The sequence below is a fragment of the Dreissena polymorpha genome, chromosome 14, assembly GCF_020536995.1.
Source record: "Dreissena polymorpha isolate Duluth1 chromosome 14, UMN_Dpol_1.0, whole genome shotgun sequence".
NCBI classification, from domain to species: Eukaryota; Metazoa; Mollusca; class Bivalvia; order Myida; family Dreissenidae; genus Dreissena; species Dreissena polymorpha.
The window spans coordinates 58,838,700-58,866,231 of record NC_068368.1 but is presented as its reverse complement, the minus strand read 5'-3'; the positions used below and the strand labels follow the sequence as shown (position 1 = coordinate 58,866,231).

Genomic DNA, 27,532 nt, shown 5'->3' with positions numbered 1-27,532 from the left:
TATACACATCACAAATGTGAAGTCTTGCTCAATCCATATACATAGACAATATAACCATCAATTTTTTTATATCTGGAAATGAACAATGAAAGTATTAAATGCAATATGAAAATACATTTAACAAAACGTTATTATTTAAGTTATTATTATTATAAACATTTATATTCATTGATTATTTTAAGATCATGCTCTATAAATAATTATATAACACAACTTTTGATGATATACTTTTAAGTTGTTATATTATACTTATGTAAATTGTAATATTTTATTGATACAAATGCATATAAGATTTGTGGTTAATTATCATTGTCACGTCATTTTAAAGTATGATATGTCATCTTATTACACCACCGCATTTAATTTTTGCAATTTCAAAAAGTCGCCGACTGAGATCTTAGCCGGCTTATCTAAGCACAATTCTTTGTGGACAGATATAAGTTATGCAGTCATGATATTTGTAACATCTTATCTGAGCTCTAATTCATTGTGCCACACGATATGGGAATTTCTGTCGACACGTTCCATTTACCCTACATTATACCCGACTACTAATAAATACAAAGAATTAACGACCACCTAGTACCGGAATCCCATACAGCAGTCGCAGTTTTCCGCTTGGGGTTGTGTGGTTGTTATTAAGCTAGTGACCCATGCATTTGATATAATATAGTGTATTTATACTATTTTTTTATGCGAGTTTTGATTTGATTATTAAAAATATGGATGAAAATAAACAGACGTAAGTTATTTAAATTGCGTAAACGATATAATTTTGCATCGTTTTTTAAGTGATATATTTTGCGAATGTATTACATTTTTTGTAATAAAAATAATTCTGAAAGTAATGAAACGAAGTTAGAATATATGCTCTGTGTAGTTCATTATAAAAATGACAACTTTTGTCGTCGAATCGTAGAACGTTTCAAATGATCTGTGTTTCCGTGATTTATATAATGAAAACCAAAAGTGAAAATTGACTTAGCGTAATACATAATTGAGCCTCGCTCTGTAAAAAGGGAGCTTAATGCATAAACGTAAAGTGTTCACCCAGATAAGCATGTGCAGTCCGCACAGGCTAATCGGGGACGACAGTTTCCGCCTTAACTGTTTGTTTTTTTGTTTGCTAAAATGATACGTTCGATAAAAGAAAAATATAATACATGCGAAAAGTGTCGTCCTTGATTAGCCTGTGCGGCATGCAATGCTTCCATAAATGAGGAAGGCACGGAAATATATTTATTGCATTTATCCGTACAGTCCGTAAAATTATTTAACGAGAACACACCTTATAGTTATACAGTTTGTTACAACGACGTATTATTATTATATTTCCACATCTGATCTTTCATTGCTGGTTGATTTTCTTTGATTTTGATAGCATTTCGTTTTGAATTAGAATGCCTATATTCGAAATCTATGAGCAAAGTGGCGCAATTACATATACCGTGACATCACTACGTTTTTGTCATCCGTATAATTATCATTTTTCAAGTGATAACGTTAACGCTGTACTTCAAACACTATCAACTGTTTTATACATAAATGTGATACAAGATGACAATATCTTCGTAGACTTGTCATTCCATGGTATCACATACAATATCTGCTATTACAAGAAAATCCTACCAGATCCAGTCAAATATCTGCGCGGAGGTTGACAAAATGCGTATACATTCGGGATCATATATCTTCTACTTTTACTTCACACTACATATGCTAGCATAAACATGTGAGATAAAACGTGTGTTAATTTATTCATTGGTTTACCATTTTAATCAACTTAAAAATCATTATCCACTGGATTGGGTTAATTAAAAAATTAAAACATACACATAGTAATGTCAAACCAATAAATAGAAAAGTGATATTTGCAAATGTTTAGTGGAAACGTCTCGTGAACATTTTGGTGCAAGTTGGAAAAAGTACGTATGTAGCACCCAACATACAACGCGAATAAGTACACACCATTGGGCACTAAGGAAGCTTCAAATATTCTCTGGATTTTCGAATTCACTAAACATTCCATTAAATGTCTAGCCATCAAATCTGATACTTACAACTTATAAAAACAATTAAATTGCCGCTTAGCATCAGCACATGTTGGCGCAAAATTAATAGCATTAGAGTATTGCCAATCATGCTACACGAATAAGCACACAGGTTTGTCGCGGTCCGCCATTTTTGAAAAGTTTGGCTTCGGTCCCAAGGGACATCACTGCTGGTTTTGAAGGGAGAGAACCCGTTGCTCTATTTCAGACACCGGAAGTCAAACGAGAGGCTATACTGTACTTTGCTGGTGTTCGCAGCCTTGGTTATAACCGGGCTAGTTGCAGGAATTGTCGTTCTTGCGTTAAAACTCAAAGACCCGAATCATGAAAAAGGTACATGTAAACTAATGCTTTAATTGCCTTTTCATTCGCAGCATCAATTAACTATTGAAAGCGTATTAAAGAATTGTGCAAACCATACAATACTTATTATGACACAATATAGTAAACACGTGCAATATTGTTTTTTTAAACTCGGAAACGTCTGTCCCTGGAATACATTGATTTATTTTTATTGCAAGATGTAAGAAAATTGTCTTATTGTTATATAACGTTCTTGATTTACACGGAACACGCCTTTGTCATATCAGTACCACGTATTCAATATTTAAATGCGTAAATGATACAGCATGTAATATTATAACGGCACATTTTTTCCATATTAATGAACAAACAAAATGTTTTAATGCGTTTATGACGTTTAATTTCAGAGCATCAAGTATGCTTAACGGAAGGATGTACCCGGGCAGGTATTCACGTATAAACAAACATTGTAATGGAAATAAAGACCGGAAATGTTTTCATTTCGTATTAATATGTATTGATACTTTTAAATTTAGATTTTATTGATGTTTACTCCCTCTCCCCCTCCTCCCATCCACTTAAAGATATATATAATTTAAAAAATCAGAAAATCCAAAAGTAAAAAAAAAAACACAATGACAAATAAACACAAATAAACAACGAAATAACATAGCGAAACTTTCGCTAAGAATGTAAATTTGCCAAAAAATATTGCTTAAATGTTATTAATTTTCTCGCAGCCGCCCGGGTGTTGGATTCAATCGACGCCAGCGAGGACCCGTGCAACAACTTTTACAGGTTCGCGTGCGGAGGCTTCCTGAAGACCCACGTGATACCAGACGACAGCGCCAACATTGACGTCTGGAGCATCGTACGAGATAACGTGCAGTATACATGCAAATGTACGCGCGTGCCTTCTCTTGTGTGCTGTTGTCTTAATTTACATCACAGATATCACATATGCAGCAGGCTGCACGTCAACTGGCTTCAGTCATGTTTAAGTATACAAGATAGATTTAATTGACTGTAAAGACGAGGTAAAACAATATTTGGCCATGTATATAAATGCTATTTTATATTAATTAATTAAAAGTGATGTTGACGATGAAGGCAGTTATACTAATATTTATAAATTTAGCCTCGTTCTGGGAACATTTGGCAGAAAGAATGTGCGTAAACTTTAAACCCAGATTAGCATATGCAGAACACACAGGCTAATCAGGGACAACACTTTCCTGCTAGACTGGATTTTTGTTTTGAAGAGATTTCCTTAAAACAAAAATCCATAAAAGCGGAAAGTGCCGTCCCTGATTTACTTGAGCGAACTGCACATGCTAATTTGGGATGACATGTATTAAGCCCAGTTTTCCCAGATCGCCGCTCAATTGAACGTACATGAAATCAGTTACTAGCACTGTTTTGTCAGACCTACTAGAGAGGCCCGATCTCGATCCCAACGCCACAGCCGTCCAGAAGGCCAAGGACCTGTATGCATCCTGCGTCAACACGGGCAAGTAACTACATGGTTCAGAATCTTTAATTCTTTATAATAAATAATTTGTAAACTTTACAAAGGAAAGCAAACTCGCGTCATGTGAGAGCGCTGACTTTTTAAAACGTATATATTTGTGAATGCATTCCCAGAATTAAGTCTCATTGTGATTATTTTTGGATAGGCTTGTTTTCATGTGTCGCATGACGTATGAATGAGCACACGTTCGAAATCTTGCAAATGCTGTTATGACGATAACGCCACTATACGACATCATGATGACGATAAAGTGACAATTCGATAGTTGATGACACGAACTTATGTCCCATTATCATCACCGTTTTAGTTCATAAAGTTTACTTTCTTTTGCCAAATACATTTTGTATCAAAATACACAATATAAAAAGGTTTTAGACAATGATTGAAACAGAAGAAATATATTGTATAGAGTTTCTCTCCTTAGGGTAATATGATATCGTAATTTGCTGAAACACATAATTTATAGGGCAATTATTGTATAGTCGCAATGTAGTGCCTTCGTCATCGTAATACCATGTCTTTGTCGTCGCATTTTCACGTCATCGTCATCACACTGTCACGGTTCCGCATTATTATCATCTTACTGTCAAATATCGACTTTTAAATCAAGCATTTCATGCCCTGATGGGATTCATGAAATAACCAGTACAACGTAGCCGTGTATGTTTACAGACGGCGTAGACAAGAACTTGATTGAGCCGAAGAAAACTGTGTGCATGTCAAGCTAGAGTCTGCATAATGTGGGACCCAGAGTGTTTCGCCGTTAGCACTAATACCTTATGGTCCATGATAATGCTCGATTGGTAATTGCCGGCTCGGGTACTTCTTAAATGTACACCGTATACTCTTAAGTATACTTAAATGTACCTCGGGTACGGAAAATATACTGAAACATACCCGGGAATTCTAACGCTATAATGAACGTTGTCGGCTATTTTTTTTTTTAAATATATATGTTCATATTTATTTGAGTAGTCTGTAAAATAGCCTCTTTATTATCAAAACTCCTGCTTAAAGGCATGTTTAGGAAGTGGTTTTTTTTTCAAAGAGAATTTTGTTTCGTATTCCGTTTTACGACATCGGATTTTGGGCCGGAATAAAACTTGTGTACATTCTAAATTTGCCGGGTACGTGAATATTTTCCGTACTCGGGGTACGTTTAAGTACATTTAAGTATACTTAAAAGTACATGTGTTACATTTAAGTTGAGCCGACAATGACCAATCGATCCATCTCTTATCAGACTTAAATACTTAAGCAAGAACTTGGAATTTTAACAATACCAACTTTCAAATTACTTGAAATGACATCAATCAATAGCATCGATCTGGAGAATCGGGGTTAAATGCATAGGCGAAAATTGTTATTCTAGATAAGTCTGTGAAGTCCGCACAGGCTAATCTTGGACTATACTTTCCGCCTAAACTGGTCTTCCGCTAAGAAGAGACTTTGTTCATAGTCAGCCTTAAGCCTGTGCGGGCTTCGCAGGCTCCTCTGGGACTGGAATTAACGAATTAGGAACTACGTGATTACTCTATGTTTTAGGACATTTAAAATAATTAATTGTTTTCGTGTCCGAAAATTTAATTTGAAAAATATTCAAAAAAATACAGGTGTCCGAAAATTATAATTATATTCAAATAAATGCAATAAATCAATGTACAATAATTATCTTGTCATTAACACTTCTTTTTTCTGCTTTAAAAATATAAATTATTTTTATGATTATAAATAAATACAACTTCACAGCTTTGCTAACATTAGCCTGAAATGATAAAGAACAAAAACGTAAAAACAGAAAACATTATGATTCCTTAATAAGACAACATTGTTTTAAATGCTGTTGGGTGAATCCATTACTTTCTACCGGTATACATGGTTATTTACCCTATTACGCGAATGTAATGGTATATTGCCCTCAAGCAAGGTTTTATAACCTTAATCCCGTTGTAAAAATCCATAATGGTAGTGTCAAGAGATAAGCAATAACAGGGCCGAGGTCTGCAGAAAAGCGCGGTAAAATATACTGTCCAAAAATTAAGAGACAACAATTATTGACGAAAGTCCGTATGACCAAAAAATTAGAGTCACGAAAAGCAATCATTTTTGCTTTAAAGAGGTTGTCCGAAAACTTAAAGTGTCTGAAATCGTATAGTAATTACGGTTATCATTGTTTTCACACAGTGCGGCTAAAATATACACAAATGTCTTATGGTTTGTATCGTGCTTTGCTGAACACAGAGGACTTCTCACAGTCCAGCACCAAGCTTACCTACGGGGCGAGTGAGCATTGAACTGAGGCCGCATAAATGAGACACTCCTCACAGTCCAGCACCAAGCTTACCTACGGGCGAGTGAGCATTGAACTGGGGCCGCATAGGTGAGACACTCCTCACAGTCCAGCACCAAGCTTACCTACGGGCGAGTGAGCATTGAACTGGGGCCGCATAAATGAGACACTCCTCACAGTCCAGCACCAAGCTTACCTACGGGCGAGTGAGCATATAACTGGGGCCGCATAAATGAGACACTCCTCACAGTCCAGCACCAAGCTTACCTACGGGCGAGTGAGCATTGAACTGGGGCCGCATAGGTGAGACACTCCTCACAGTCCAGCACCAAGCTTACCTACGGGCGAGTGAGCATTGAACTGGGGCCACATAAATGAGACACTCCTCACAGTCCAGCACCAAGCTTACCTACGGGCGAATGAGCATTGAACTGGGGCCGCATAAATGAGACACTCCTCACAGTCCAGCACCAAGCTTACCTACGGGCGAGTGAGCATTGAACTGGGGCCGCATAAACAAGACACTCCTCACAGTCCAGCACCAAGCTTACCTACGGGCGAGTGAGCATTGAACTGTGGCCGCATAAATGAGACACTCCTCACAGTCCAGCACCAAGCTTACCTACGGGCGAGTGAGCGCTGGAGTGGGGCCTCATAAATGAGATACTCCTCACAGTCCAGCACCAAGCTTACCTACGGGCGAGTGAGCATTGAACTGGGGCCGCATAGGTGAGAACTCGTGTAGATGTCTCAACGCTAATCTGATATCCGAACTGAACCGATGTACACTCCGATCGGAATAATAGTTATTATTAAGCAAGGTACTCAAGTTTTATATAGCAAACGTAACGCGCAGCGCGCCTGTTTTTTTGCAGACCTTATAAACCAAAAAGGGATCGAGCCGGCTATCCCGTTATTGAATGAGCTAGGGGGCTGGCCTATCCTAGGGGACAAGCCTGGGGGTGGCTGGCGGGAGGAGCGATTCGACCTTGCCCGACTGATAACGACATTGAGGAAGTACAACAACAAGGTGCTCATCGACATGGGTGTGGATGTGGATGACATGAACTCGACTCAGCATATTATAAGCGTAAGTACGTGGTCAATGGGGTTGAACCTGTTTTATGTTTATTTCGCGTCAAGAATGATCCAGATAATAATCTGTATCCACACAAAGATCAAAATAGTTTTTTGTCCACATAAGTAGTGAGAATTCTACCGGTACAGAACATTAAAAACTCTTACGAAAGATTATCATCGGCCAGTGGTTGTTATGACCATTGTATTTATTTAATACTTTGATAAAAATCGCAAAATGTGTACATTTTGTGTTCACAGTTTAGTCAGCAAGAATTCGGCATGCCCAGTCGAGAGTATTACCTCCAATCACGCTACCGAACCTTGCTGGAGGCGTACATTACGTTAGCGCGTGACATCGCCATAGTGTTTGGCGCCAACACCTTGACCGCGGAAAGGGAAATACGGGACGCAGTGGACTTCGAAATAGCCATAGCTAATGTAGGTATTCCGTTATCAAATCTAATGATATAATCTATCAAAACTGTTGTTATCGATACTGGCTCGCTTAACTGAGCAGCCGTTTAGCTCATAATCACGGTAAGGGACAACATATAATAATTTATAGCAAGAACAAATCAAGTTATCAACACCACTCTCTCTCTCTCTCTCTCTCTCTCCATGGGATAATCCACGTAGTAAATGAATCTACCGTAAAATATCCAATCTGTATCTAACATGCTTTCTCTCAGTTTACTAACCAACAAGTGACTGCAATGTTGCATTGAAATGGTTTATTGTGAATAGAGGGTGCTAGTTCACAACGACGTTAAACATGAGAGGAGGGGGCGGATGGTGGGTGACGGTTTAGAATAATAACAGACATAAACTATAAGGACCGTTTCAGAAATACCTGATAAAACTGTGATACAATCCCTTGACCGCAGATCTCGCTGACTCAAGAGGAAATGCGAGACACCTACGCCACCTATAACCGCCTCACCCTGGACAAGATGGCGGTCAACTTCACCGAGCCTGGGCCCCAAGACCCTATACAGGTATACACACGAGAACCTATACAGGTATACACACGAGAACCTATACAGGTATACACACGAGACATTAAGACCCTATACAGGTATACACACGAGACATTAAGACCCTATACAGGTATACACACGAGACATTAAGACCCTATACAGGTATACACACGAGACATTAAAAGGATTACAGAATCCAATGTGTTTTTGTGTTCTTATCGCTGTGACTGTTACTTTAAAACAACAACATACATGTATCGTACGTAATTATTATATAATTTTATGTTCATTGAGGTTTTCATTATTTCATCATTTCCATTTAATATAATGGGTAACGGGATCTTCATTTACGTACGATAAATTATATAGTTCTTAATAAATAACAGTTCCATTCATTCTTTGATTTATGGTTTTAACGAATATTGTTTCTGCCATATTTCAACTTCAATTAGCATTAAATGTTACCATTCTTTGACTTCTGAGAATGAGCGTTAAGCGCTAGCATTCTATGATTTATGATAAGTGTAAATAATTAAATAAGTCGGTAGTATAAACAGCCCATTTTATTCTCTGAAAGAATATCCAGAAAATACAGTGCTAATTTATTAAAACAAGATAAATATTTGCATGCACAAATATCATTTATGATATATACGTACATATGTAACGATATTGATTATTATTATATATTATTAAATCACACAGAATATTATTCAATTTCACTAACAGTTTTCCGGCATTAACATTGTTTTATCAAATCATAAAATAAAGAAATAATTTATTTATGAGAAAACAGTACTATTAGTTTTACTAATATGATACTTATAAAATAGCAATTATCATAAATACACAATATATATTTATTCGGATATTGTGCAGCCAAACAACCTTCTCAAATACTCTACATTGAATGTAACTGAAACAAATTAAATTAGCAAACAATAATTTAGGTTTGAAAATAAATAAGTAATAACATCTCACTCGAAAGAATATCGAGAAAATACAGTGCTTGAATCGCGCACAGCATTCTCTTAAAAGGTAGCGCACCTCTAATGATTTCCCGCGATTTCTTCGAAGGTTGAAGAGCCTACTATTAGGTGCCGTAGCCTAGTGGTTAAGGCGATAGACTAGAAATCTTTTGGGATATTCCCGCGCAGGTTCGAATCCTGCCGACGACGTATACTTTTTTGCGACGCGTTTTATTTATTTTCTAACGTAATTTGATTTAATATGGCATATAAGCAATATTTATTGTTAAATATGTTGCAATTTTTATGCACATTCTTCAATTATTAAAATTAAAACAACGTTATGGCGAAATTGGGTGATTTACTGTTGAAAATACGAACCATGCATGTTGCATTTTTATTTTTATTTCAAAAAGTAAACGGTTAATCTGTCTATTTCTTGGTATTTTTGCTGTATATAGTGTTTCTATAAAAACTAAGTTTAAAATATGACTTAAATGATACTATTTTGAATTTTATGACACTTTGTTTTTAACCGACCCAATTTTTACTTGGCTGAAATCACTTACATTTCATGGCGCTCTTCCATAGATAAAAAATTGTAAAACATAAATGTCTGTAAAAGAATACTTATTTCATCTTGTTTAAACTTTAAACACCTTTACAGCATCTGTACACACCAACTGCATGCCCATAGTTGGAAATTTGAATGAATTATGGAACTTTTATATACCCCAGGGGTGAAAATAAACTGGTCAAAAGCCGAGCGTGGGGGTGGTTTTGAATAAATCGGTATATTTCTTTTAAAAGCATGGAAAGCCTACCTACAAATTTGCATGTAGTTCAGTGAAATGATGCTGATTAAGAAAATAATTAATTAGATTATATTTGGATATGTGCCCATTAGAGGTGCGCTACCTTAAATATTCTTTCAGTGGCAACATTTTGAAATTTGATCAGACCTTTCCAAATACGTATCCCACGTGATCTCACTTGATACGCTGATTCACCTACTTTTTATTTATATATTTGTTAGGGTCAAAACTGTTAACCCTTAGTCATAGAACTTTCTCGAAGCTTCGACTGTGCACTTTTATGTTCCAAATTTGGGAAACAATTTAGATTGGAATGTGATACTCGCTCTCTTAGCTTACTAAGCTGTTTTTTTTTTATAGTTTATCAAGATAGTTTTCAACATGTAAAAATTTGTAGCTCACCTAGCACAAAAGAATACCTATGTAGTTTTGTGAAACTGGGGCTTAATGCGTGATATTGACTGCACAATTCCTTAAGCATTTCTAGTTATTTTAAACAATAGACAATAGTTATTTTAAACAATATGCAATAGTTATTTTAAAATTTTGTTAATTGAAATTAATTAAAACTTTATTAATTAGGATTAATTAAAATAATTAAATAAGTTAAAATGAAAATATAGATATTACAAATATTTCATAAGATTATGATTTTAATTGGATTACACATGTATTTTGTTAGTGAAATAAAGTCCATTGTTTGGGATACGATACCGAAAAAGATCTATGCATGGTAGGCATGTGCGTAAAGAGTCGTCCGTGCAGTCCACAGAGAACGTAAATTGTCTATTAGTTTAAAGAGCGTTTTGTTGATTGTTTCAATATTTTTATAAATAATGCAGTGTCTATATTTTGTATACATACAGTTTAACTGGGCCAACTTCACTCGCGGAGTGTTTGATTTGGGCGACGGAAATGTGACGATAGAAGATAATGAGCCGGTTCTGATTCGATCCGTCAAATATTTCGAAAAGGTTCTTGGTTTGGTGCAGAGGTTTCCAAAAAGGTTAGGCTAGGTCAACATTGTTTTTTTTTTAATTTCATATCATGCAGCATTTTAAGACAACAGTAATAGTTAAATTCATTTCAATTCATTAAAACAAAACATATCAGGTTAACATGTTGAAGAAAATGTGACCGGTTAAGCGTCTTGACAGGTTACAGGATCAACGGGAATTTCTGGGTTTGCGTGTACACGGGCTGGAAAGAATGTAAACACACCGTTTAGAAGTTTATTTTTGCACATATCTCAAGTAAATGAAATACCTTTATACAAATATTGAGTGCATAAAGAGCTTTCTTGCAGTTTGTGCCAATATCTTAAGATTAAAGAATAAATCCTTGAATACCTCTGAAATCGGTGCAAACATTTCACGTTGCTTGCTGCATAACTGTATACATGAATGCTGTATAGATCGATTTTTTGGCCAAGAGCACAGGCTTATTAAATACAGTAATTCTGATGCATTTCACATTGCCATAAAAAGCAAGAATAAAAAACTGTTATGCACTAGTTGACATTCTTAACAAAAAGTGTTTGAATATTTCATTTGAAATAAATCTGCACTTACCGTTGTGTTTATATATCCATTAAAGTTTAATGGGAACCCAACACACACGTCGTCCTGTACCCTGTTATAAGACCCCGAAACTTAATGTCGGGCTGCGAATTAGCAGGCTGGCCTTGAGCTTCTCATATGGAACCATACTCGTATGACGAGGCAGGCTGGCCATGAGCTACTCATATGGATATATACTCGCATGACGAGGCAGGCTGGCCATGAGCTACTCATATGGAACCATACTCGCATGACGAGGCAGGCTGGCCATGAGCTACTCATATGGATATATACTCGCATGACGAGGCAGGCTGGCCTTGAGCCTCTCATATGGATATATACTCGCATGACGAGGCAGGCTGGTCATGAGCTACTCATATGGATATATACTCGCATGACGAGGCAGGCTGGCCTTGAGCTTCTCATATGGATATATACTCGCATGACGAGGCAGGCTGGCCTTGAGCCTCTCATGTGGAACCATACTCGCATGACGAGGCAGGCTGGCCATGAGCTACTCAAATGGATATATACTCGCATGACGAGGCAGGCTGGCCATGAGCTACTCATATGGATATATACTCGCATGACGATGCAGGCTGGCCATGAGCCTCTCATATGGAACCATACTCGCATGACGATGCAGGCTGGCCTTGAGCCTCTCATATGGAACCATACTCGCATGACGAGGCAGGCTGGCCATGAGCTACTCATATGGATATATACTCGCATGACAAGGCAGGCTGGCCTTGAGCTACTCATATGGATATATTTTCGCATGACGAGCCAGGCTGACCATGAGCCTCTCATATGGATAAATAATCGCATGACAAGGCAGGCTGACCTCGAGCCTCTCATATGGATATATACTCGCATGACAATGCAGGCTGGCCTTGAGCCTCTCATATGGATATATGCTCGCATGACGAGGCAGGCTGGCCTTGAGCCTCTCATATAGAACCATACTCGCATGACGAGGCAGGCTGGCCATGAGCCTCTCATATGGAACTATACTCGCATGACGAGGCAGGCTGGCCTTGAGCTACTCATATGGATATATACTCGCATGACGAGGCAGGCTGGCCTTGAGCCTCTCATATGGATATATGCTCGCATGACAAGGCAGGCTGACCTTGAGCCTCTCATATGGATATATACTCGCATGACAAGGCAGGCTGGCCTTGAGCCTCTCATATGGATATATGCTCGCATGAGGAGGCAGGCTGGCCTTGAGCCTCTCATATGGATATATACTAGCATGACAAGGCAGGCTGGCCTTGAGCCTCTCATATGGAACCATACTCGCATGACGAGGCAGGCTTGCCTTGAGCTACTCATATGGATATATACTCGCATGACGAGGCAGGCTGGCCTTGAGCCTCTCATATGGATATATGCTAGCAGGACGAGGCAGGCTGGACTTGAGCCTCTCATATGGAACCATACTCGCGTGACGAGGCAGGCTGGCCTTGAGCCTCTCATATGGATATATACTCGCATGACAAGGCAGGCTGGCCTTGAGCCTTTCATATGGAACCATACTCGCATGACGAGGCAGGCTGGCCTTGAGCCTTTCATATGGAACCATACTCGCATGACGAGGCAGGCTGGCCTTGAGCCTCTCATATATGGATATATACTCGCATGACAAGGCAGGCTGGCCTTGAGCCTTTCATATGGAACCATACTCGCATGACGAGGCAGGCTAGCCTTAAGCCTCTCACATATGGATATATACTCGCATGACAAGGCAGACTGGACATGAGCTACTCATATGGATATATACTCGCATGACGAGGCAGGCTGGCCTTGAGCCTCTCATATGGATATATACTCGCATGACGAGGCAGGCTGGCCATGAGCTACTCATATGTAACCGTACTCGCATAACGAGGCAGGCTGGTCATGAGTTACTAATATGGAACCGTACTCGCATGACGAGGCAGGCTTGCCTTGAGTCTCTCATATGGATATATACTCGCATGACGAGGCAGGCTGGCCTTGAGCTACTCATATGGAACCGAACTCGCATGACGAGGCAGGCTGGCCTTGAGCCTCTCATATGGATATATACTCGCAAGACGAGGCAGGCTGGCCTTGAGCCTCTCATATGGAACCATACTCGCATGACGAGGCAGGCTGGCCATGAGCCTCTCATATGGAACCATACTCGCATGACGAGGAGGGTTGGCCTTGAGCTACTCATATGGATATATACTCGCATGACGAGGCAGGCTTGCCTTGAGCCTCTCATATGGATATATGCTTGCATGACAAGGCAGGCTGACCTTGAGCCTCTCATATGGATATATACTTGCATGACAAGGCAGTCTGGCCTTGAGCCTCTCATATGGATATATGCTCGCATGACGAGGCAGGCTGGCCTTGAGCCTCTCATATGGATATATACTAGCATGACAAGGCAGGCTGGCCTTGAGCCTCTCATATGGAACCATACTCGCATGACGAGGCAGGCTTGCGTTGAGCTACTCATATGGATATATACTCGCATGACGAGGCAGGCTGGCCTTGAGCCTCTCATATGGATATATGCTCGCATGACGAGGCAGGTTGGACTTGAGCCTCTCATATGGAACCATACTCGCATGACGAGGCAGGCTGGCCTTGAGCCTCTCATATGGATATATACTCGCATGACAAGGCAGGCTGGCCTTGAGCCTTTCATAGGGAACCATACTCGCATGACGAGGCAGGCTAGCCTTGAGCCTCTTATATATGGATATATACTTGCATGACGAGGCAGGCTTGCCTTGAGCCTCTCATATGGAACCATACTCGCATGACGAGGCAGGCTGGCCTTGAGCCTCTCATATGGATATATACTCGTACGACGAGGCTCATGTTTAAACAGTTTTCTGTGGTTGGTTTAAGGACGATTGCTAATTACATGGTGTGGCGGATCATTCAGAATCGAGCCCGCAATCTGAACCAGACGTTTCAGGACATCATAGGGGAGTACAATAAGGTGACGTAATATTCCTCTTCATTATTGTTTGATTTTATCATTATTATGTACTCTCTAGTCAACGTAAAAGTAACGTGACCGTTTTGAGGCTATATACAATATGTCTATGTTTCCCAATTTAAAATGGCGAACTTAAATACATGAATGATTTATTACCCAAGCTTTGCAGCAAATTTATTCGTAATGAAAAAAGTTGTCTGTAAAGAAACCAGTTTTGCACTTTAATATATTGTATATGCATTATTACCCTTTTGTGCGAACATCAATAACGATTGGCCATTAGTATATATTTTTTTATATTTCAATAATCGGTTCGTGATTTATTGAACTACACATAGCCAAATGTACTGAATCTGTTCGTACCATTCCCAGGTCATGTATGGGCAAAACTCTCAGGAGGCCAGGTGGAAGAGCTGCATGGGTTACACTATACTACAACTGGGTCAGGCCGTGGGCAGCCTCTACGTCCGTCAGGCCTTTGACGAGGCGGCAAAAGGAACGGTAAGTGATTATATGAAAGTGCCTTTGAGTGTGTGTGCGTGCGCATTGTTGTGATGGAGGTTACTTGTGCTTGTGGGCGTACACGTACTATATTGTGTGCGTGCGCGTGGCTGTGTGCGTGCGTATCGTGTGCACGTGTCTGTGAATGTTTGTGTCCCTATGTGTGCGTGTGTGCGCGTGAGCGTAATTTGTGCTTGTGGGTGTACGTGCTTCTATGTGCGTGTGTAAGGTTAGATTTTTTTCTTGATTTTACATTTGAGCGAAATACATCTTTTTGTTTATAATTTGCGATTGGACTCTTAGTATTTGTTTCCATTTATATTGCCAAAATGGCATCTCCGCCATTCGTTCCGATTTTCCATATTGCCCATGAAGGACAGTAATGAAGAACTTTGGGGGAAAATTCAAAACCATTTCAATTTTTAACAAAAGGCTTCATGTTTAAGTCAAAAGTATAAAAAAGACTAAACAAAACAACTTATATGACATATAATGTTATCGAGATATGCCCCCATTTGAAAAAAATACTATAAAAATACGTAGGTACAAACAACAATCTTTCTTGTACAAATTAAATAACTATAGTTGATGCAATTTTGATTGAGATACTTTTTAAAGTTTAAATGTTTTTTTTATTTAGCAAATTCAGAAGTAATTCAATTTAGCCTCGTTCTGAGAAAACCGGGCTAAATGCAGTTGCGTGAATTGTCGTCCTAGATTAGCCTGTGTAGTATCACGGGCTATTCAGGGATGATACTTTTCGTTTTTATGGCAGTTTTTGTTAAAAGGTTGTCTTTTCTGAACGAAATTTAGGCGGAAACTGTCGTCCCAGATAAGCCTGTGTGGATACAGACTAATCAAAGACAACACTTTAGTTACATACATTAAGGCCATTTTTTTCTCAGAGCGCGTATCAATTCAGTTATTCGCTACTCTCGGCACATGAAACGGAGTCCCAAACAGCTATAGCGAAGGCTATCCTGTCACCGTTTTGTCCTGTTCCAGGCACTGGACATGATCCATGGCATCCGTGACGCATTCGCCCAGATTCTCCTCGAGGAGGAGTGGATGGACGAGTCCACAAGAAAGAAAGCCAAGGAGAAGGTCAGCCCTGTTAACCAATGAGCCTCGTTCTGGGAATACTGGGCTTAATGCATGTGAGTAAAGTGTCGTCTCAGATTAGCCTGTGAAGTCCGCTCAGGCTCATCCGGGACGACACTTTCAGACAAGACTGGATTTTTTGTTAGAAGAGACCTCGATTAAACGAAAAATTATATAAAGTGTCGTCCCAGATTAGCATGTGCGGATTGCACAGACTGATCTAGGACGACACTTTACGCGCATGCATTAAGTCAAGATTTCCAAGACAGAGGCTTAAATTATCTTAAATACAGGCCTATGGATTGTCATGCAATGTAAAGGCCTGTCGAAATAAAAGTGTATCGGATTGTTAATAAGATGCATTGCTCTAATATTGCCAATATAATTTATTGCTCCAATATTGTCAAATAATTTATTGCTCCAATATTGTACATATAATTTATTGCTCCAAAGTGTCTGTTGTTTTATGATGTCCAGTATTCATTTACATGGTTTTAGGAAAACATTTTTAAAAACTATTCTGTTCAAGAAAGGCAAATACAATGTTCGTAATCACCATCAAGATATTGGACTTGAGTATTGATAATAGACTTAGAATCAAGATATTTTGCTTCATAGTTTTATAGATGCAGGATATCAAAGGTGCTTATGGCTTAAACGCACTGTTGTTCATGCAGAATGCTGTACTTTATGGGCCATATATATCAAGCTAGACTCAACAATAAAGAATATCTAGCGCATAGCATTGTTAAGAATATTTTTTAGTCTTATACTTAATTGAATACGTGCCCAAGTACATTGGAGTCCGCTGACACTTATTTAAGCGCGGCATACGAAAATCGTATTGCATATTAAATATAACAGAAACGAGCCTCGCTCTAATAAAAAGAGTATTAATTAATGTGCGTATTGGCAAATCAGTGACGACATTGTCCGCCTGAAATGGATTTTCGTTAAAAAGTGACTCATTTTAACAATATCATAAACGCGGAATGTTTCGTCCCTGATTAGCATGTGCTGACTGCATAAGCTGCATTCCCAGAGCGACGCTCATAAAGTGTTCAATCAAATGAGTCGTGTTCTGAGAAAACGGGACTTCATGCATATGCGTCAAGTGTCATCCAAGATTAGCCTGTGCAGTCCGCACAGGCTAATCAGGGACGACACTTTCCGCTTTAATGTCATTTTTCGTTAAAATGAAGTCTCTTCATAGCGAAAATCCTATTTAAGCGGAAAGTGCCGTCCCTGATTAGCCTAAACGGACTGCACAGGCTAATCTGGGACGACACTTTCCGCACATGCATTTAGCCCAGTTTCTCAGAACAAGGCTCAAATAATCGCATGACTGTTGTCCATTGACTCTGCGTAGGAAGATCATTGTGTTTAAAGTAAAGGTGCACATGTTTTTGTATCCCCCGCTCTAGTCGGATTACATGCAGGAGTGGATCGGGTACGCAGACAACATTTTGGATCAAGAGAATTTGAATGACCTCTATTCGGATGTAAGTAATTCCTTTATGTGACATTACTGTACGCGGCAAAGCGGAAAACGTTCTCATAATGCGATACTTGCATAATATTCGATATGTCATAAAACAGAAACGCATTATATTTGTTTATGTTAACTCATATTTAACAACTTATTCTCAGAACGCCATACTACATGTAGCATAATCTTCAATATGTATGATTAAAGAAGAAACGCATTATATGTGTTTATGTTATAATTCCAAGTCCTATTTTACAACTTATCAAACATGAGGCTCGTTACAATGTCGTACTAGGCAGAATGCCGTTGCCAAAATATCATAGCGGTTTAGATTATAACATAAGCTAATTAGGCTTATCAGGGGCGACTCCTTCCGCCTGCACTCGACACCTTCCGCCTGCAATCGACACTTTCCGCCTGCACCCCACACCTTCCGCTGCACTCGACACCTTCCGCCTGCACTCGACACCTTCCGCCTGCACTCGACACCTTCCGCCTGCACTCGACACCTTCCGCCTGCAATCGACACCTTCCGCCTGCAATCGACACCTTCCGCCTGCACTCGACGCCTTCCGCCTGCACTCGACACCTTCCGCCTGCACTCGACACCTTCCGCCTGCACTGGATTTTCATTTAGAAGAGACCTCCTTTAAACGAAAAATACAATAAAAATTGAAAGTATCGTCCATGATTAGCCTGTACAAAATACACGCGCTAATCTTGGATGACATTTTACGGATATGCAGTAAGCCCATTTTTCCAGAAGGACGGATGCAATGTTCTGAATTGTACTGTTTCTTGTGCTAGGTGGCTGTTATGTTCTATACTGTCCTGATTTTAGTGCCAGATGGAGATGATGTTCTGAACTGTCATGCTTTCTCGTGCAGCGTGGCTGTTATATTTTTAACGAACTTTTTCATCGTGCTAGGTGGAGGTCAACAGCACCGAATATTTCCGGAACGTTCTCGGCAATCTCCACAGGTGGGGCACCGGGGACCTTGGGCTGCTGAGGCTGCCATACAACAAGAATGGGTTAGGCGAATGCATCCACCTAACATTTGGCCACCTCAGCATTTTTATAAGGATAAAGCTTAACCCATTTAAGCCTTGTTGACTCTCTTATCCTTCTAAATTGGATCAATTTATTTCCAAAATTAGGGATGTTTAGTATATTTATTTCTATATTTAGAATATTACTTACAGAAATACCTTTAAGCAAACAGCGGCGTCTCATCTGGGTCTACGCTGTTTGCCAAGGCCTTTTTTTTAGACTTTAGGCATAAATGTCTTAAGTCGCTAAAAAAAATTTAATAATAAATTAATATAACAACACACTTATTACTAAAATGTTGATAACATGACACGATTTTAATTACATAGCATTGTAATCCATTTTATAACTATAAAAATGCGCACATAAAACGTGGTGTGAGCTAAGTAAAAGTTTTATTAGAAGAGGATTCATTATTTTTTTCATTTGGCAATTGTCATGGATAGTTTGTATTAATTATGTCGATGTGGGTCATTCGGTATCATTTATAAACAGGACAAATAAAAACACTCCAACAAAGAATATCAGTAAAATAACACAAAACTAGAAAAAAGAATAAACCCAAAATATCCAAAAAAACGTCGTAAGACGAATTTAAGATGCGAAGAAATGTTTTTAAGGATTTGTATTGCAAAGTAAAAGCCTCCACGATAAGTAAACTTATGTAGTTTTATCCTGTATTAATTTACTTTCAATCTTTCACATGGTCTGCATTCTAGAAATATACACATAATAATTATGTTATTGTTAAGAGCTAAATTGTGTTTCATATTTGAAATGTGTCGTATGATTTTTCATTCGACCCGACCTTGTGTCAAAAGTCTGACCACGCGATTATGTCAACGAACGTAAATCAATACTTCATTCAACCAGTTGGGCGACGTATTTAAGGTTGTCAGATTCCCATATGACTTGCATACATCAATTCATCATTTAACCCATCAATCTTTCACTTAACTTATCAATTCATCATTCAACCAGTCTTTCGATGTATTCCAGGTGGTCCGACCCGCCCACGACTGTAAACGCTGCCTACAGCTTTCTACTAAATAATATCCGTAAGTGCTTGTACACAGGTTTAAATAGTTAAACATATATTTGGAATAATTAATTTTTATGAATTTGAGTTGTTAAATATCGCATCGTCGCTTTGAGTATCGCGCATAATATCGTGAGTAGCTTCGTGTGACGCGCAAAATATCGTGTATCGCTTCGTGTGTCGCCCTTGAAAGAATGGCTGGATTATAGATGGCACTATCCGGATTCTGTATCTGCGTGATAATTCAACTTTCAACTTGTTAATTTATTTGAATGTGTGAGTTCTATACAGTTTCAACTATTTTCAGTCGTACCGCGACAAATCACATATGAATTATCCATGGTCCTTAAATTCCAAATAGTATAATCTTGAAAGAAAGCCGCAACCGATATATATCGAAAGTTAGCTCGTAATAAGAGTTTTGCCATAATTTTCGCTATTTTAACAAAAGGATAGAAGGAAATCATAAAGTAAAACGCATGCCAAACACATTTGACAATCTCATTCGAAGTACAGTGGAATCTCGAAATGTCGAAATTTATAAATCATACAAATTATTTCGAGATAAAAGATATTCGAGTAACCCGATTTATAACACGTACACTTCTGACTAGTTATAACTAGATACAGGTGACAAACGATGCTAAAAGCTCTCCAGTAGAAAATTCCAACATTACTGTCAACCTTCATGTAGCTGTCTTTAAGTTTGTAAATTCATTCATGCGTTTCAATTAAGGAAAACCTTGTATCTCAAATTTGAGAAGGGAATGAACATTTATGTTCGAAGTTTCCATTACTTCGATATATCCGTCTTCGGCATAGCGAGAGTCAAGTGTACTCTACATGATGTGGAGACATATTGCGTGTTAATTACTTGTTTCAATAATGTCAACGTATGAACTATTTAAAAAAATCCACTCACCCATCCCATTTTATTTCAAAATACGAATGAAAATCTTCAAACTGTTTTGTGATCAAAATATCTGATAGTTCTATCGAATATGGTCAATGAGTAACGTCCACATTTCATCATGCCAATTTTCATTGCCGCAGCCGATGGCTTGAGCATAATTTTATTTTCGCAGCCGATGTCATGACCATTTAATAAGTAGCCACGGCCGTTGTCTTGAGCCGTTTTCCAACCCCACTCGAATTTAAACGTTGATAAAAATGTTGTGTGTTCATGTTGGATGCTGTAATTTGGAATAACCGAAGAGAAATGATTAAATATTCCAATAAATGTTGTTCATATTCATCTTTGGTATTTATAATCCTGTGTAATTAGAGTTTGACAGAAAGAGTGGTGAATTTTGTTTGGTTTTTGACCACATTCTAACGGATTTCTTTAAAAGTAAGCAGCTAGGAAGGTAAGGATTACGTTCACAAAATAATTCTTACTTAGGCTCTGAAAGAACACACGCAAATCTGCTCAATTCAATACGTAAAATATAAAGAATATGGAAATACTTACACTCCGCTTTTACCCGACATGTATACACAGCCGATGGATGAACCGCAGACGATGCGTTAGTCGATTGCACGGTGTGTAAAAGCGAATTGCGTTCGTGTTTATGTTTTAACTTTGATGCCATTAGAACGAAAATAACGAAAACAGTTTTTTTAGAATAAAACATCGAACCACTTTAAACAAGATATGTCATGTTTTATGTATTTATATTTATATATTTGCAAATAACATAAAACCGATGCGTTCCTTCAAATACCTCTATACTGGTAAGTGTGTATACTAGTATATGTGTAAAAATAATCCTTATTTCTGGTACCTTTTGTCAATACGAAGCTTATATGCAACAAAAACACACCTCTGGAGCAATACTCGTGTTAGAGTGTAATTTGCAATTTTATACTTCAGAGTTTCCGGCCGGAATTTTCCAGCCCCCTTTCTACCAGAAAGACCAACCGAGGTACGTCACACTGCACTGTGTTTTCATCCCCATGACCGTGCAAATAAAAGGGCTATTCTGATAATATTCGAGTATGATAATAAATACGTGTTTTATAACTGCACTGATATTTGTCCAAAGGCTAAGGGATCGGAATAAGTTGGAGCAAAACATATTGCAGGCAATAGCCGATAAGTATTAAGTAAATGTTGTCCATAAGTATTCTTTTAATAAACTGTGTCGTTTATTGAACATTTTACAAATAATATAGTTTTTGTTGTTTTATTTAATCTAAGACGACACCATTTTCAAGTTCATATAAGAACAATTCAACTATGTTTGCGCGTATCCTCACATAGCCATTAAACATGCATTCAGATACTAGTTTAAGTATATCACACGTGCCAACTTTTCTGGATTACTTTACCGCGAAATAAATACATTTATCTTCTTTCTTTACAGATCCATGAATTACGGGGGTATTGGTGTTGTCATAGGCCATGAAATAACACATGGTTTCGATGATCAAGGTATACTTCGTATATTGGCCGTGATTAATTTGTATCCATAAAAAATAATATGTATAAGGATTTAATAGTATATATAAATATAAAGCAGTTACACGCCAGCTGCTTCAGCAGTATTGCATTCTTATTATACACAAGTTCGTGGTCCCTTATTTATGGCAACTGAACAATTGCCAAAACAGTTCGGAACAACATACACACACAGTAGAATAAAGCTGAGATCACCGCATTTGAACGGTCAATGGCGACGTTTAAAAAGGCGAAGTTAAAATTGTATTCAAATGAGAATTGAGATAACATTATTCTACCAAAAAAAAAACAGGTAACAAAAACACGTAACATTTTCACTTCTTAATTTTGTGTGGGGTTGAATTAATGAATGTTGTCAAGGTAAAGCGATACACGTGGTAGCTAGGTTGGATTGCTGTATCGTGGTAATGCTATATACATGTAGGAGGGATGTATGGTTGTTGTGTTTGTTTATTCCATATTTGTAATCATTTAAGCTAGACCCTAATGCTGGCTGATTGCATACATATATGTCGCGTTCTGAGAAAACTTGGCATAATGCATGTGCGTAAAGTATCGTCCTAGATAAGCCTGAGCAGTCCGCACAGGCTAATCAGGGATGACACTTTCCGCCTAAATTGTATTTTTGCGAAGAAGATACTTTATTTAAACGAAAAATGTCATAAAAGCGGAAAGTGTCGTCCCTGATTAGCTTGTGTGGATGCACAGGCTAATCTGGGACGACACCTTACGCACATGCATTAAGTCCAGTTTTCTCAGAACGCGGTTCAAATAAGCCTTGTTCTTGGAACACGATGCTTAATGCAGTGGCGTAGGATATCGTCCAAGATTATCATGAGCCGTGCGCACACGCCAAACAGGGACGAATCATTTCATGTTATGGTATTTTTCATTTGAAGGAAGTATCTTCTGAGCGAAAATCAAGTTAAGGCGGAAAGTGCCGTCCCTGATTAGCCTGTGCGGATTGCACAGGCAAATCTGTACCAACACATAACGCACATGCATTAAGCCCCCCTTTCCAAGAACAAATTTCACATTGTAATGGTAGCGCGTTACACGTGTTTGAACAGGGAGTCGGTACGACAAGGACGGGAACCTTCGCAACTGGTGGGACACCTCTATACTGGAAAACTTTCATAACAAGTCGCAGTGCATCGTCGACCAGTATGGCAACTTTCAAGTACCCGATGTGGGATTAACCGTACGTGTGTTTTGTATATGCACCGCACTCTGTGAAAGGATGGTTTAATGCATGTGCGTAAAGTTGTCATCCCAGATAAACCTGTGCAATCCGCACAGCTAATCAGGGACGACACTTTCCGCCTAATCCTTGATTTTCGCTAGGAGGAGACTTTCTTTAAACGAAATATCTCATAAAATAGGAAAGTGTCGCCCCTAATTAGCATGTGCGGACTGCAAAGGCTAATCTGGTACGACACTTTAGGCACATGCATTCAACCCCATTTTCACAGAGTATGGCCCATATATATTGTCGCAGTACATGATTGTTATCGAAATAATTTTATAACTGACAGAACAATATTTTCTCAAAACAGTAGATATATTTTATATTTAAATAAATGGCTATGTAACTGACGTTCTCTTTTATAACATTCGGCGCACATTTGTTGTTTAAACATTGACTGGTTAAACATTTTCTTTTTTTGCATTAAACACGTAAATTGCAACCATGAAATGCGCTTTGAAATGTCATCTTACTGGATTAAGTCACATGTATATAAACTTGATTATAAATGTTCGTTTGGATTTAATACACGCATTTATTTTATGCTTTCCGGTGGTTTATAGAGAAATATCAGTATAAAACTGGTATTTCACTGTTTTAAACAGTTAAAAATAATGTAATTTTTTTACATTGTAAATTAACGGTGAAAAAATCATAAAATAAAAAGAAAATGTGTTGGATTCGATGGAATATCGATTTTAATTCACTTGTGATCATAACAATACATATTTTCACTCGTGGCTGCGCCACTCGTGAAAATATTATTTTATATGATAACTCGTGAAATAAAATCGATATTCCATCGAATCCAACAAATATCCTCTATATATTAATAATTAATTATGGTCGTATGTATAAGAAGTACATATAAGCAGCGCTTTGGGCAAACGGGACTGCATGTACGTAAAGTGTCCCAGATTAGCCATGAAGTCCGCACAGACTTCCCCTAGACTGAATTTGTTTTTTTGGAAGCTACTACATTTAAAATAAAAATTAATTTAAAGAGAAATTAGTCTTCCCTTATTACCCCGCGCGGACTTCACGGGCTAATCTGCGACGACACTTAACGCACATGCATCAAGCCCTGTTTTCCCGCAGCCATTGTTAAAGGCGTTTGTGTTCGCATTGTGACTGGCTGGCATCTTCGTGCAGGTGAATGGACTCAACACTCTTGGCGAGAATATCGCTGACAATGGCGGCCTCAAACAGAGCTTCCGGGTAGGTGGACCGTACGTGCAGCGTCATTGCATCGATTGTCTCTATGTGCTTTTGAGTTAATCCTTAAAGCATCATACCAAATAAGCATTATGCCAGCTTAATTGTTTGCGGCTCACGTAAAACATAATTTCGGAAGAATTGTATGACGTTATTTGCTCGTGTCTAGCTTTAACGGCGATATATCAATGTCTTAGGTAATCAGTTTTCTGTATTGAAACTCCAGCGATATGCCTTCTAATCATTGAATATACACTGCGTACCTCATGTTTACCGTTCACCAATCCGTATAATAAGTATACGAGGTGTTAGATACCTCTAATTACGTGATGTTAAAACACAGTTTCTGACAATCCCACAACTAATAACTTTAATTGGTCACCGTAGGGTAGTGGATATGGTGGAAGCGTTCTTTAGATCTACCACAAACACCACAAAAACACCAAGTACTAGTTCTACACATGAAACGGACTAGAGAGTGTTTAAGCCTTGGGCATTCTATGCAATCGAGCATAAATAAATCACTTTAAACTAAACTAACTTATAAGAGTTCTCGCTCAGGCGTACCGGAAGTGGGTGGCGGAAGTAGGGCACGAGGAGCCGCTTTTACCAGGGGTCAACTTTACTCACAATCAACTGTTCTTCCTGAACTTTGCACAGGTAAAACAAATTAAAAAAATGCGCTCAAAAGAATGTTTATACCGAAAAAAAATAATTATAGGTAAAGGTTTACGACTTTTTATCACTTTGTTGAATAACAAATAATGGACTTTTAATTTGATGTCGCAAAAGTCTTTGAAAGCTCATGCTTTTCAACAAATACAGTCGTAATAAAAATACATAGACTTGTTCTATTCCTTATTATATAAAGGTATGTTCCCTTGGCAATTATAAAAAAACATTTAGTTAATTGAACCATCGTTTTTCAAAACTAATAATCCGAAAATACCGGGATTTTTTTTCTTCAAAATATCACTTTTTGTCATCAGTTTATTCGTCCCTGTATAGCAGAATACTATTTGCGTAAGCAAACAATACAGCATACTATATCGCATAACTATTTGAATATATACAGCGAAGCTTCATTTTTAAGGTTTGGTGCGACAAGGAGAAGCCCGAGGCACTGATAAGCCTCATCAATACGGACCCTCACAGTCCTGCGCAGTTCAGGTAGCTAGATACTCCAAGGCATACAACCTTTCTGAACATTCCCGAGCTCATAATTGAGTTGCGTTCTGAGAAAACTGGGCATACTGCATGTGCGAAAAGTGTCGTCCCCGATTAGCCTGTGCAGTTCGCACAGGCTAATCAGGGACGATACTTACCGCTTTTATGACATATTTTCGTTTAAATGAAGTTTCTACTAAGCAAAAATCCAATTTAGGCGGAAAGTGTCGTCCCTGATTAGCCTGTTCGGACTGCGCAGGCTAATCTGGGACGACACTTTACGCATATGCATTGTGCCCAGTTTTCTCAGTTCTTTTCTGAATGAATACATTCAGAACTTGCAGATTTGTGATCGGCACAGGCATGCATTATATCACCAAATAAGTAAACGGCGATTACTTCAAAAATACTGATAAGAAAGTCGTGCTGCTTGCACTTCCTCTAAATGTGTATTATCAATGTATCAATGTTATTTAAATGAGAGGGGAGATATGTTCCGCACAAAAACAGACTAAGGAGAAAAACTCCTTAATTCTTGGCGAGATAGCTAAGGTTCTTTTACACTGCATTCCTCTTTTAAACCCTGTTTATATGAAGATTTATTATAATCACTTCGAAGCATACCGAGTTTTGTTCCTCACAAGAAGGAGGACCGACTGACGGACGGAAAAATAGTACGGAGTAAAAGAGGGTGACATCGGTTCCATATTATTTTTTAAATTGCTCTTTCTTACTTTGCAGAGTAATAGGGACCCTACAGAACTCGAAGGATTTCGCGGAAACATTCCAGTGTCGGCCAGGCACGTTCATGAATCCAGCAAAGAAGTGTTCTGTGTGGTGATTGGTCGCGTGGTGTGTTACGAGATATCCGATTGGTTTACTTGAACAAAAATGTCGTAATAATTTGATAATGATTCTCCGAAATGTCCACCATTTATCATTTTGATTTATGTTTTATATTATACGCATTGCATGGTGTAATGACGTTTCGAGTCTTATATCAATAACAGACACAACAAAAATACAGTGGCATGAATTTCCATATTCTGATGCAAACAATATAAACGTGTATGAATTAAAGACGAACAGCGGTTTAAAGAGGAAAATGCGGTTGCAAGTTCAGAACCAGGGTATACTACGACCATCATTGGTAACTTCAGAAATTCGAGTTTATACGTGAACGATACTGTGTGTACGTTAACAATATTTTAACCTACACGCATCGAGTTCGTGTGTTCACTATATTTCATGTACAAATGAACATGTACATCAAAATAAACGCAATAAATTTATGTATATGTTACATTTTGTGTGCAGAAAAAACGGCTGATTTACGATTCAATTTGAATACCGATGGTATTTCACACACACATCAAGTCTGAAGACCTGTTTGAATATCTGGTCTAAAAAGCGGGATATTTAATTTGCACGTGATCTTTAACAGAAGTTTCTAAGTATATTTAGAGTCATAATTCGTCTTAATTGCAGTTAATCGTTATTCGATGGTGTCGTTAAGAAATAGTCACTAACACACACATAACCATGAATACAAACCTTCAATTAACGTCTATACGTTAAACAGTGCAATAATTATTCAAAAGATCTTATCACAGTTATAGCTCTCAATCAAATGCTGTATATAAAGACTCTACACTGGGAATAGGCTATTTAAGTTAAATAGCAGCATTTTTATTAGATGCTC

At 38.2% G+C, this 27,532-nt stretch overlaps 2 protein-coding genes across 3 annotated transcripts; both read left to right on the top strand.

Moving 5' to 3' along the window:
- The first annotated feature begins 582 nt into the window (after positions 1 to 582).
- On the top strand, positions 583 to 3,948 carry LOC127859030 (membrane metallo-endopeptidase-like 1). Its single transcript, XM_052396419.1, has 5 exons — positions 583 to 742; positions 2,260 to 2,384; positions 2,762 to 2,800; positions 3,095 to 3,256; positions 3,781 to 3,948. Exons 1-5 carry the CDS (start codon positions 723 to 725, stop codon positions 3,870 to 3,872), a joined length of 438 nt encoding a protein of 145 aa, XP_052252379.1. The 5' UTR covers positions 583 to 722; the 3' UTR covers positions 3,873 to 3,948.
- A 2,993-nt stretch (positions 3,949 to 6,941) lies between these two features.
- On the top strand, positions 6,942 to 27,120 carry LOC127859025 (neprilysin-4-like). Of its 2 annotated transcripts, XM_052396410.1 has the most exons (17): positions 6,942 to 7,265; positions 7,514 to 7,693; positions 8,140 to 8,250; positions 10,882 to 11,021; positions 14,467 to 14,560; positions 14,933 to 15,061; positions 16,067 to 16,165; positions 17,587 to 17,664; positions 18,580 to 18,683; positions 19,702 to 19,760; positions 21,615 to 21,666; positions 22,108 to 22,175; positions 23,273 to 23,403; positions 24,601 to 24,666; positions 25,225 to 25,323; positions 25,757 to 25,833; positions 26,572 to 27,120. In XM_052396410.1, the coding sequence occupies exons 1-17, from the start codon at positions 6,957 to 6,959 to the stop codon at positions 26,669 to 26,671; spliced, it is 1,896 nt and encodes a 631-aa protein (XP_052252370.1). In that variant the 5' UTR covers positions 6,942 to 6,956; the 3' UTR covers positions 26,672 to 27,120. The 2 variants fall into 2 exon arrangements, with proteins under 2 accessions (XP_052252370.1, XP_052252371.1); XM_052396411.1 differs by lacking the exon at positions 17,587 to 17,664.
- The last annotated feature ends 412 nt before the right edge of the window (positions 27,121 to 27,532 follow it).